Source organism: Chelonia mydas, chromosome 4, assembly GCF_015237465.2.
Source record: "Chelonia mydas isolate rCheMyd1 chromosome 4, rCheMyd1.pri.v2, whole genome shotgun sequence".
Classification (NCBI taxonomy): Eukaryota; Metazoa; Chordata; order Testudines; family Cheloniidae; genus Chelonia; species Chelonia mydas.
The window spans coordinates 41,073,915-41,087,190 of NC_057852.1; the positions used below are offsets into that span (position 1 = coordinate 41,073,915).

A 13,276-nucleotide genomic window follows, 5' to 3' on the forward strand; every position below is an offset into this window, starting at 1 on the left:
CAGCCCACTTATCACATCAGAAAGGACACAGAAAGGAAACAGTTGTTTGCATGCCTGAGCTTTTTACTGATTAAGTTTACTATTTACATACTAAGCTCTTACTGGGTACATTATCACGTATGTTATATGTTATTGGACATAAGCAATGCTGAAGTCAGTTTTATAAACTAAATCTACTAAGTCTATGACTATTATTTCTAGCATACCTCTTACATTCTGATTACGAAGTCTAGAGAGACAAGGTGGGTGAGTTAATATCTTTTATTAGACCAACTTCTGTTGGAGAGACACCCAATCTTTTAGAACCAGTATTATTTTGGTCCTACACAAACCTGTCTCATTTACTTCCGGAAAATTAGTGATCTGTCAAATGACTCAGGGCAGAGAAGTTAAAATTTTAATAGTGTTAGAAAAAACTCTCTGCTCTTTATACAAGAAAAATAACAAAGGACAAGATTTGAGTCATTTGAAGTAGTGGCCAAAAGGCATTATTCCTGTGTTTAGGGGATAACAGTTGAGTAACTAGAAGGACTAGGCCTTCAAGTCTCAAAAAGGTTGAGATACATGTTTTTCAGGTAGTGATTTCTATAATTATGTTAAAGAAAGCATTAGGGCAGAGGTCCCCAAACTGTGGGGCATGCTGAATATTGGGAGGGGGCATGGATGGGGTCTGGGCCAGCCCCCACAAGGGTCAGGGAGGGAGCACCACCCAGCTCCACCCGGGGCCCCGGCTCCCAGCCCCGCACCCAGGGCCCCCTTACCCCTATCCACCTCCCCTGCGCCAAGAGCTGCATCCCCTCTCCTGGCCATAGCTGGGGGGGTGGGGGGGGATGAGGTAAAAAATGTGGGTACCACTGCATTAGGGGTTCTTCAAAAGTACATCAGGAAAACAAGTTTATTTTGAAGCTAGCCAGCCTTTATTAACTAAGAATGTGTTTTGTTTTTTTAAAAAGACATATAATGGGTCAAATTCATCCATGCCAGGACTGAATTACGTCAATAAGTTAATTTTAGTACGAACAGCGGACCAGATGCTGTGTTATGCAAACCAGCCCAACTCCATTGCAGTCAGTAAAACAAGGTTTAGTTGCACCAGTGGAGAATCTGGCCCATGAGTTTTAGTTGGGGGATAATGTAGCATTAAGCTAATTTTTATTTTCATGATCAAAGCCCAAAAGCAATTTTGTTAACATGAATGAAGAAAATGGTACTGAAAGGTGGAAGTCATGTCCACAGAAACCAAACTCTCAAGTTTATTCATTTAGTAAATTGTCTGACTCAGTGTTTTTATATTGAAAGTGATTCATACTCAAATATTTTCCTGTTTTCTGAGAGTATACAGCACATGCACTTCACCATATATGCCATTAATGGGTCTGCACTTTGGCCAAGCTTAGTTCTAAGTCAGAATTCATTTTCTACAGCTTGTACCCATATCTAGTTTATTGTATCAAAGTTATTTCACTTCAGTAACTCTTTTGTAGCATTGACTAAAAGCAGAAAGTACCATTTAAGAAATATGGAGAACAGTTCTGGTACAGATTAAGGTGTCTAAAGGATGTAGGTTTCAGAGTAGCAGCCGTATTAGTCTGTATCTGCAAAAAGAAAAGGAGTACTTGTGGCATCTTAGAGACTAACACATTTATTAGAGCATAAGCTTTCGTGGGCTACAGCCATTTCATTGGATGCACAGAATGGAACATATAGTAAGAAGATTTATATACACCCACTCGCACACACAGGTAAGTTAGAAGTTGCCGTACAAACTGTGAGAGGCTAATTAGTTAAGATGAGCTATTATCAGCAGGAGAAAAAAACTTTTGTAGTGATAATCAAGATGGCCCATTTAGACAGTTGACAAGAAGGTGTGAGGATACTTAAGATGGGGAAATAGATTCAATATGTGTAATGACCCAGCCAGTCCCAGTCTCTGTTCAAACCCAAGTTAATTATGAGTGGCTGGGTCATTACACATATTGAATCTATTTCCCCATGTTAAGTATCCCTCACACTTTCTTGTGCGTATATAAATGTTCTTACTATATGTTCCTTTCTGTGCATCCAATGAAATGGGCTGTAGCCCCGGAAAGCTTATGCTCTAATAAATGTGTTAGTCTCTAAGGTGCCACAAGTCCTCCTGTTCTTTTTAAAGAATGTAAGGAAAGCCTTTAAAAAGAGCTAGGTCAAAAAGTTGTTTTAACCCTGCTGGATGAAAACAAGTTCTCACTGATCACATTTTAGTCCCCCCCCTCCCCCCCACTGCACTTCACCTCCTTCCCTCCTACTTTTCCTTTTCTTAAGGCACCAGTCACTTTGGGGAAAAAAATGATTTTCAAAAATGGCTGAAAAAGGTGTGGCGGGGGGGAGGAAAGGAAGCTTTAAAAAAATAAAATTTAATATACATACATATATTTTAAAAAAAATATTACAAATGTTACCTCACCCACCCAATCTCTCGTTTTATATCTTTTTTTTTTTTTTGGATCAACTTCTGTTGGGAAGAGACAAATTTTCAAACTATATGGAGCTTGTCTTCAGGTGTCCTGGGACCAACATTTCTACAACACCATTGCAAACAATATAACATGCAGTTTTTTCCCTTCAAGATTTTCTATTTAAGAGCAAGGCCATTTCCAGTGGGGAAAACACTAGAAAAAAAAAATAGACCACCTCTATACCCAAAAGACTGAGCAGGAGAGAATCCAATTGCCCCTTCAATATCCTTATTCATTGCCTCTTCAATATTCTCAATGGTAAACTGTCAAGAGAGGTTTTATGTTGGGTGCAGGGGCATATATCATGTGTTGGTCAAAAAACACAGATACATCAGTGACAAACCGACACTCAAATAGATTGGGATGGCATATTGTCCAGTATTATTGGAGCATAATGTGCAAGGCAATAGACTTTTTACTGCAATAGAAAATGTAAGGTGTTTTCTTTTAAGAGAATGTGTTTAGATCATTTGATATTATTTTGTATTTGTTAATAATTAAACCTGAATCCTGTATATGGATATTTTGTCTCCTAAAGTGATCATTCTACAAGTTTTGCTGAAAGAACCTGAAAGTGTAAATAAAAACAGAAAGCCTTTTTCCATTTAAAGAAAAGGAGTACTTGTGGCACCTCAGAGACTAACAAATTTATTTGAGCATAAGCTTTCATGAGCTACAGCTCACTTAATCGGATGCATACAGTGGAAAATACAGTAGGGGGATTTTATATACAAAGAGAACATGAAACAATGGGTGTTACCATACACACTGTAACAAGTGATCAGGTGAGGTGAGCTATTACCAGCAGGAGAGAAGAAAACCTTTTGTAGTGATAATCAAGGTGGGCCATTTCCAGCAATAGAGGAACAGTAGGGGGAAAAATAAACATGGGGAAATAGTTTTACTTTGTGTAATGTCCCATTCACTCCCAGTCTTTATTCAAGCCTAATTTAATGGTGTTCAGTTTGAAAATTAATTCCAATTCAGTAGTCTCTTGTTGGAGTCGGTTTCTGAAGTTTTTTTGTTGTAATATTGCGACTTTTAGGTCTGTAATCAAGTGACCAGACAAATTGAAGTGTTCTCCAACTCGTTTTTGGATGTTATAATTCTTGACATCTAATTTGTGTCCATTTATTCTTTTACACCGAGATTGTCCAGTTTGGCCAATGTACATGGCAGAGGGGCATTGCTGGCACATGATGGCATATATCACATTGGTAGATGTGCAGGTGAACAAGCCTCTGATAGTGTGGCTGATGTGATTAGGCCCTATGATGGTGTCCCCTGAATAGATATGGGGACACAGTTGGCAATGGGCTTTGTTGCAACGTTACGTTCCTGGGTTAGTGTTTTTGTTGTGTGGTTGCTGGTGAGTATTTGCTTCAGGTTGGGGGTCTGTCTATAAGCAAGGACGAGCCTGTCTCTCAAGATCTGAGAGTGATGGGTCGTCCTTCAGGATAGGTTGTAGATCCTTGATGGTGCGTTGGAGAGGTTTTAGTTAGGGGCTGAAGTTGACGGCTAGTGGCGGTCTGTTATTTTCTCTGTTCAGCCTGTACTGGAGTAGGTAACTTCTGGGTACTCTTCTGGCTCCATTTAAGTCACTATGAAGAAGTGCATTGTCATCTTTCAATCCTGTTTTTATTCAATGGATGCTAAAAAGCACCTCAAACTCAACATATTTTATTCCTCACTTCTAGTAACTCAAACTGTTTGTTTTTAAAGTGAGATCAAGCCTGGAAAGCATTTCCTCTGTGAAATAAAAACTTTGGTGATTTAGAGGACTGAGTTAGCTAAAATATACTGCTGCTCAAATAAACCACTGAGTAGGTTTCTTCTACGAGGTCATTTTTATTTGAGACAGAACTGTTCCCCTAACACACAAAACAAAAAACACCACGCTCAGATATGCCACATGATGTCACCAGAGACACATCAAGAATTTTAGGTTTCAGAGTAGCAGCCGTATTAGTCTGTATCCACAAAAAGAAAAAAAGTACTTGTGGCATGTTAGAGACTAACAAATTTGTTTGAGCATAAGCTTTAGTGAGCTAGAGCTCATTTCATCGGATGCATGCAGTGGAAAATACAGTGGGGAGATTTTATATACACGGAGAACATGAAACAGTGGTGTATATAAAATCTCCCCACTGTATTTTCCACTGCATGCATCCGATGAAGTGAGCTCTAGCTCACGAAAGCTTATGCTCAAATAAATGTTAGTCTCTAAGGTGCCACAAGTACTCCTTTTCTTTTTGCATATACAGACTAACACAGCTGCTACTCTGAAACCTTTCCCAATTGCCTTTTTGTAATATAGTTTAAAAAGTCTGCAGGTCCCTTTCTTGCTCTCCCTTACCGAGCTCTGGAGCAATGGCTTCTTATATATTGCAGCACTGTATTGGAGAATTAAGTCAGTGATTTTTTTTGTAACAGGTAAAGAATACCTCCAGCCTTTCTGGCATAAGGAACTTCATCTCATTTTGCAAGAGTCAGAGAGCTGCTGTTTCCTCATAACAACTATGGTAATGGATTTCTAAAACACAAACATGGAGACAAATGGTTGTATGATATTAAAATCCAGTTGATCAAATATCACCGGGGGAAGAGTTTCTCATAAAGTAGACACATTTCAATGCATTTATCCAGGCATTACCTATTCAGTGTAGGACAATATTTAGTTAAATCTTGTAGCACTTTTTCTTAAACTGTTTTCAGGAACAATTTCAGAACAGATCAGATTCTCAGCAGAAGGAAGAGGTGGGGTTTTGAAGTCAAGTAGCGTTTTTTTTTAGGTGATCATCAGGAATGAAAGAAAAATCACAAGGAGACAAGGAATTTCAGACATTGGTTGAAAAAATTATAGGGACAAGTGGTTAGATTTACAAAGAACATTTGAAAACTGTAGCTTACAGCTGTTGTGGCCTTTTGGAAGGTATACATTGAGAACTCTCTTTTTAGGACCCATGGAAGTTATGCTTGGGAACAGGGGTGGCAGGTTTATATAATTTTTGGTGGTGCTCACAACAGGTCCAAGTCCCCTGCCCCCGCCTAAGGCTCTGGGAGGGAGTGTGTGTGCAGGAGGGGTGCGGGCTCTGGGATGGAGTTTGGGTGCTGGGTACAGGCTCTGGGCTGGGGGTTGAAGTGCAGAAGGGGATGTGGGCTCTGGGAGGGAGTTTGGGTGCTGGGTGATGGCTCTGGGCTAGGACAGAGGGTTGGGGTGCAGGCAGGCTGCCCCAGGGCTAGGGGCCAGAGAGGAGGACTCATCCCAGCCCTCTCCCTGCCGGCAGCAGCGAGCTCCAAGGGAGAGGGGAGAAGGGGCCCTTCTGGAACAACACTCACCCAAGCCCCCCAGGCTGCTGCTCAAGTGGTCCAGCCAGGATAAGCCACCTCCCACCAAAGTCAACTCGGAGTCACCTGCCAGGGGGGCTGCCAAGCACCTCCTTCCTCTGCAGTTGCAGCAGCCGCCTCAGACTACCTCCAGTGCCACTCCCTTGTAGCCGGCCACGGTAGTGGCCTGCAAGGGAGGGCAGTATAGAGCTGCAGGGGGCAGCCACCCGCTGCACAGGGAAGGCAGGGACGCTCGGGGGTGGGGGGCAGGAAGAGGCATGTGGGGGCGGCAGGTGAGGCCGGGGGAAGAAACCCAGCCCTGAACATTGGTGAAGCCAGGCCCTGAATTTGCTGGAGCCTGGGCAACACAGGCCCATACAACTCGCCGCCCCTGCTTGGGAAAGCCTTGTTCCAGGGAAATCAGGTCCTTTCATGGGGATGATCTACTCTATCTGCTGCATTACAAAGCCTCATAACGCTATTGAAGAGGGAAAGCATGATAAGATCTCATACCAAATGGTAAGTAGAAACCTTGATTAGTCCTGTTTGCAAATCTCTGAAGTTGCTTCATGTAAAATGTAATATAACTTCCTGCTTCAAACAAAATAAACTGAAGCCATAGTGGCTGAAAATACAGTGAACACTTTTTGTACTTTGGGGGTTTTGGGGTCTCAGAATATTTGCATATATACAAGAAAAAAAACAGGGATATCTGAGGGTTTTCAGGGAGTGATTTATAATCTAGATGTTCAATCTGATATATAGACTGTTCGCATCCCTGATGGCAGTTAGGCAACTAAAATAATCTAGCAAATTATCCTTAAGGTAGTCAAGAACAGTTTAGAGCGATTTTATAGTACACATAATGAAGCTTTCACAGGAATTGTGACTACAGTGAGGAGACTAGGCAAGATCATTTTAAACCATGTTCAAGTTTTCTTAAGGAAATATTGGTGTTTCAGAATTTTTACAAAGCACTTTCTAAAGGGTCTTTGGAAATGAGATGCACTATTATATCCTATAACATGCCTGAGAGCATAGCTCTGCTCTAGGAATTTTTGGGAGGAAATGATATGGCCTGCGTTATTACAGGTGGTCAGACTACATGACCATAATAGTCCCTTCTGGCCTTGGAATCCATCAATCTAGTGAAGCAGGAGTGGGATTCAGGGGGTCATTTCCACAAAGGGACATAGGAGTTGCCACTAAGCATTGCAGTGCCCAACTTTCAGGCACCTAGAAAAAAAAAATCACAGAAGGAACACTGCAATCTACAAAGCTTGAGTTAGGTGACGAGGATCCCTTTACAATGAATGGGGAGAGATAGACACCTTAGAGTGCGATCCACAAAACCAGCAGGTAGGCAGGGAGCTGTCTAAACTCATCAATGGGAGATGCTACCAAAGGTGTGCATGGTAAGCCCCATCCCTCTCACAGAGATTGATGCGCAAGTCTGTTCTGCAGGGAGGCACCTCTCTCTCTCTCTGCCAACAATCCATGAACCAGGGGAAGATGGGTGTTTGGCTGCCTAAGTTGCATTCAGGGCCTGATACAAACCAGCTGGAGGCACAGGAAGGCAGAAGACTTCCCTTATAAAACTTTCAGCCTAGCAGATGGAGGTGGGAGTAGGTGACTGCCAGTGAGTTCCCCCGCCTCCTGAGGGGGGAGAATGGATTTGAAAAGGAATGGGCCACCTCACAGGGGAATATCCTAACCACTGAGCTATGGAATATCCTGGTATGGGTCTCCCTCAGTCTCTTCTGTTGAAGTTATTCCACTTTAAACAAACACTAATTGGACCAGTGACAGTTAGAATGATTCTGTAGCCCAGTGTTTAGGGCATTCACCTGAGAGCTGGCTGATCCCTCTTCAAATCCATTCTCCCCCTCAGAAGGAGGTGGACTTTAACCAGAGGTTGTCCTCCATGTTCTGGGCTCCCTCTCCCTCCATTCTTCCACCTACAGGCCACAAACTGGATCCAGACACTGACACACACACAATTTAGGCAGCCAAATGCGTATTTGCCCAGTTTGTGAATTGCTCTGAGGTTTAGGCAAGAGATAGGCAGCCAGACACCTATCATGAGGTTGCAGTTCATATGCCCAGAGTGGAAAAACTTAGGCACTGAGTGAGTTTAAGTGCCTACAGAATTAGACAACAGCAGAGCAGAAGTTGTGGTTTGTAGTGGTGCCTAAAAGTGATTTAGTGCCTTCATGGATTACAACTCAGGTGACTAACCAAAGTCAAATTTCTAATGCCAATTGGATTTAAACAATGTTAAACATGAATGTTTAGTAAAGCCATGTAAGTCGGTGATTGTGGAATGACAATAGACAGATTTATGCCAATACCACCTGCAGCCGCATAGATGAATTCTGGAGGGAGTATAAAGAATATTGGGTCAAGTTGTTGTGAGAAAAATGGATAAGGGCTTTCTTAATGCAAACAATTTGAAGTTGGAAATGGTCTTTAGCTTTTGATCTTAATAAAAAGAAAGTCTCCAAGTGTTTAATTAAAAAAAAAATCTATGAAAGATTCCAACAGCATTTAGCAAAACAAGGCAGATGTGTTGTTAACATGAAAAATAGACTGACAGACATTTACAGCATTTAAAATGTGAAGCTAGTGTTCCTAACTAATTAGAAGAGTTAGGAGAATGGGTTAATGAATATTGAGAAAAGTAGATACACAGAAGATTTGTGTACTAGAGAGGGTAGGAAAGGGAGAAGAGATGGATCTTGAAATGGGAGCTGGATTTACAAAGTAATCTAGGAATCAGTCTTGGATAAGCAGGGATGCACTTGCAGATAGAGGCAGTGTACAGAGAAAAAGAATACAAAGCAGCAGCAAGGAAATGGGTCCCCAATATGTTCAGTATTTCTTTTCTCTCCCTCTACTAGGGCTTGTCAAAAATGGCACACACAAAAACAAAAACCCCCCAACAAAAAAAAAAAGGTTATTTCCTCTCACAGGAAATGTTTGCTTATTTATAGTTTAGGGGTTTTTTGCAAGGGGAATTAGACATTTTCAGTTGACAAAGAACTGGAAAATGTAGAGCTTTTCACAAACGTTTTTGGTTTCTAGGAAAGGTAAATTTGTCAAAGAAAGTTACAAGCAGAATATTCCAGCCAGCAAAGTACTCCCATTGGTCTTCTGAGATTTAACTGCTTGTTCAGATTTTGCTTATGCCAACAAAATATTTGTTGAAACTATTTGTTAACTTACTTGTTCTATGTAGATGCCCTCATGCTTTATCAGGCTGCTTTTATGGTGCATTCTGACAGTAGAATAAGGTTGATATACAGTGGTGCAAGTAGATTTTAACTATTACCAGTATGATACTGACCCCACGACCCTGCCTCCCCCTCACAAAAAGTGTTCGTGACTAGAGTCCTGCACGGACACAAATTTATACCCACGGAGGTGGATATCCGCGGATATCCATGGGTAGAAATCCAGACAGCTGCAGCAGCACAGGAGCCAGCAAACAGAGCTGGAAACAGGGGAGTTTGAGTGGGAGTTCTGTTGGAGGAGAAGGTATTTGTATTTGGTTTTGTATTTGTATGTGTAGAGGCTTGCAGGGGCTTTGTGCTGGGAGGGAAGCTGAGCCCTGATTAGGGGGCGGGGCTTCTCTGACTAGGGGTCCTATAAAGGTAGCCAGCCAGTCAGGCAGCGGCACAGGAGCTAGTAAACAGAGGTGTAAACAGGGGAGTTTCAGTGGGGAGTTTGTCTTGTGGTGCTTGTTTGGGGTTTGGTTTTGTTGTGGGTGGTGGTGTTTTGGTGTGGTTTGCGTTTCCCAGATTAACAGGATTTAGGTAGGAAGGCAATGACAGATACAGAGGCAGCAGTGGGAGTGACCCATGTAGTGGAAGACACAATGAAGATGACTGGATGTGGAAGCTGTGGTATGTACATGATCCTGGAGGGGGTATCTGGTAAGAGTTTTGTCTGCCTGAAATGCCATCTGATAGAGCTGGTGGAGGAAAAGATCCAAGGATTGGAGATGCAGGTGGAAAGTCTGGTTGAGTTTTGAAGGGGTTTTGAGTGGATGATGGAGCAAAGATATGAGGAGGCTGAAGGGAAAAGCTCAGACTTGCAGATGGAAGCAGGACTGAGGAATTCTGAGGGGAGACTGCTGGGTGAGGAAAGTGGACAGTGGAAGCATGTGACTAAAAGAACCAGGCAGAGGAAAAGACGGGCTAGTGAAGGAGAAATAGAGCTCAAGAATAGGTTTGCAGAGTTTGAAAATGAAGAAGGGGCTCAGCTGGTGGTCACTGAAAGTGGAAGGGCAAGGAAGAAGAGAAGAGCAGCTAGTCCTATAGGAAAAGGGGAAGAGTCAATGGAGACTACACCAAATATGAGTCCCAGGAGGATACAGGATGGGTTGAAGAGAATTACAAGGGAGAATAGGAATAGAAAGAACTTGCACCCAGAGGGAACAGGGGATAGACTGGAGAATAGCACAGTCACCAGAAAAAGGCAGGTCTACGTGATCGGGGACTCTTTACTGAGAAGAATAGACAGGCCTGTAACCAGAGCTGATCCAGAGAATAGAAGGGTGTGCTGTTTTCCAGGTGCTAAGATATGGGATGTAGACCTGAGGTTGAAAAGGATCCTAAAGGGAGCAGGAAAGAATCCCCTAATTATCCTTCATGTGGGAACAAACGATACCAGTAGATTCTCGCTGGAATGTATCAAGGGAGACTATACTAGGCTGGGGAAGACGCTTAAGGAAATAGAGGCTCAGGTGATCTTTAGTGGGATTCTGCCTGTTCCTAGAGAAGGGCAACAAAGGTGTGACAAGATTATGACTGACTATCAACAGATGGCTTAGGCAGTGGTGCTATAAGGAGGGCTTTGGGATGTATGGCCACTGGGAGGCATTCGTGAACAGAGGACAGTTCTCTCGGGATGAACTTCATCTGAGTAGGGAAGGAAATAGACTTCTAGGATGGAGGCTGGCACAACTGATTAAGAGAGCTTTAAACTAGGAATCTGGGGGAGATGGTTGGGAGATATCCAGGTAATCTCCAAGATGGATTTTAGCATTGAGAGGGAAGAAAAAGTAAGAAAAGATACAGCCGTGGGTAGGAGAATGGACAGGAGGAGGAAGGGCAGTGTGGATACCAATCTAATAGGTCATACTGGCTGTAGAATGACTGTGCCTAATTAGGTACAGAATGTGAGCGAGGCCAAACACCAAAAATTAAGATGTTTGTACATCTACTATTTGTAAAACCATGTTGTATTTTGTCCCATTTATCATTGACCTCAATGTCCTTAACTACTTTCTCCTTCAAAAATTTTTCCAAGACCTTGCATACTACAGATGTCAAACTAACAGGCCTGTAGTTACCCGGATCACGTTATTTTTAAGAAAGGAAAAAAAGGAACTATGTTAGCAATTCTCCAACCATATGGTACAACCCCTGAGTTCACAGATTCATTAAAAATTCTTGCTAATGGGCTTGCAATTTCATGTGCCAATTCCTTTAATATTCTTGGATGAAGATTATCTGGGCCCCCCGATTTAGTCCCATTAAGCTGTTCGAGTTTTGATTTTACCTCGGATGTGGTAATATCTACCTCCATATCCTCATTCCCATTTGTCATGCTACTATTATCCCTAAGATCCTCATTAGCCTTATTAAAGACTGAGGCAAAGTATTTGTTTAGATATTGGGCCATGCCTAGATTATCCTTAGCCTCTACTCCATCCTCAGTGTTTAGCGGTCCCACTCCTTTCTTTGTTTTCTTCTTATTTATATGGCTATAGAACCTTTTACTATTGCTTTTAATTCCCTTTGCAAGGTCAAACTCTACATGGCTTTTGGCCTTTCTCACTTTTTCCCTACATGTTTTGACTTCAATAATGTAGCTTTCCTTGCTGATCCCTCCCATCTTCCACTCCCTGTATGCTTTCTGCTTTTTCTTAATCACCTCTCTGAGATGCTTGCTCATCCATCTTGGTCTACAACTCCTGCCTATGAATTTTTTTCCCTTTCTTGGGATGCAGGCTTCCGATAGCTTCTGCAGCTTTGACTTAAAGTAATCCCAGGCCTCCTCTGCCTTTTAGATCCATAAGTTCTTCAGTCCAATCCACTTCCCTAACTAATTTCCTTAATTTTTGAAAGTCAGCCCTTTTGAAATCAAAAATCCTACTCGCAGATTTGTTTGTCCTTCCATTCAGTTTGAACTGAATTAGCTCATAATCACTTGAACCAAGATTGTCCCCTACAGCCATTTCTTCTATGAGGTCCTCACTGCTCACCAAAACCAAATCTAAAATGGCATCCCCTCTAGTCGGTTCAGCAACTACTTGTTGAAGGAATCCATCAGCTATCGCATCTAGGAAAATCTGAGCCCTGTTATTATTACTAGCACTTGTCCTCCAGTCTATACCTGGGAAGTTAGTCTCCCATGATCACGCAGTTTCCATTACTATTTACTTCATAAAAAACATTAAAGAGGGCTCTATCCATGTCCAAATTAGATCCCAGCGATCTATAGCACACCCCAAGCACTATCACAGGGGAGGCTCTAGTAGTTTTCTTCCCCAATGTGATTTATGCCCAGATGGACTCTCTTATCCATTCCATCGCTTCTTATTTCTTTACATTCTACCTCATCATTGATATACAATGCTACTCTACCACCTTTACCTTTATTTGTCTCTCCTAAACAGCACATACCCTTCAATACCTGTAGTCCAGTCATGACTACTATTCCACCATGTTTCTGTTATCCCTATAATATCTGGTTTCACTTCCTGCACCAGTAGCTCTGGTTCCTCCATTTTGTTACCTAGGCTCCTCGCATTGGTGTACAAACATCTTAATCTACTTAATCTAGCCAAACCAACCTGATCTCCTCCTTTGAGAAAGGAACAGATTTTTTTAGACAAAGGAAGCGCAGTGGATCTAATTTACCTTGATTTCAGTAAGGCATTTGATACGGTGCCACATGGGGAATTGTTAGTTAAATTGGAAAAGATGGGGATCAATATGAAAATTGAAAGATGGATAAGGAATTGGTTAACAGGGAGACTACAGCGGGTCATACTGAAAGGTGAACGGTCAGGCTGGAGGGAGGTTACCAGTGGAGTTCCTCAGGGATCAGTTTTGGGACCAATCTTATTTAATCTTTTTATTACTGACCTCAGCACAAAAAGTGGGAGTGTGCTAATAAAGTTTGCGGATGATCCAATCTGGGAGGTATTGCCAATTTAGAGAGAGACCGGGATATCCTACAGGAAGATCCGGATGACCTTGTAAATTGGAGTAATAGTAATAGGATGAAATTTAATAGTGAGAAGTGCAAGGTCATGCATTTAGGAATTAATAACAAGAATTTTAGTTATGAGCTGGGGACGCATCAATTAGAAGTAACAGAGAAGGACCTTGGAGTATTGGTTGACCACAGGATGACTATGAGCCGCCAATGTGATATGGCCG

The 13,276-nt window shown here is 42.1% G+C and overlaps 1 protein-coding gene across 1 annotated transcript in view; it reads right to left on the reverse strand.

Annotated features, from left to right (window-relative positions):
* TNIP3 (TNFAIP3 interacting protein 3) overlaps positions 1-9,098 on the reverse strand; it is a 109,464-nt gene extending 100,366 nt beyond the window's left edge. Inside the window, exon 1 of the mRNA XM_043545299.1 lies at positions 9,048-9,098. Coding sequence (XP_043401234.1) covers positions 9,048-9,098 — 51 coding nt within the window. The remainder of the gene's footprint in view (positions 1-9,047) is intronic.
* Positions 9,099-13,276: the final 4,178 nt, after the last annotated feature.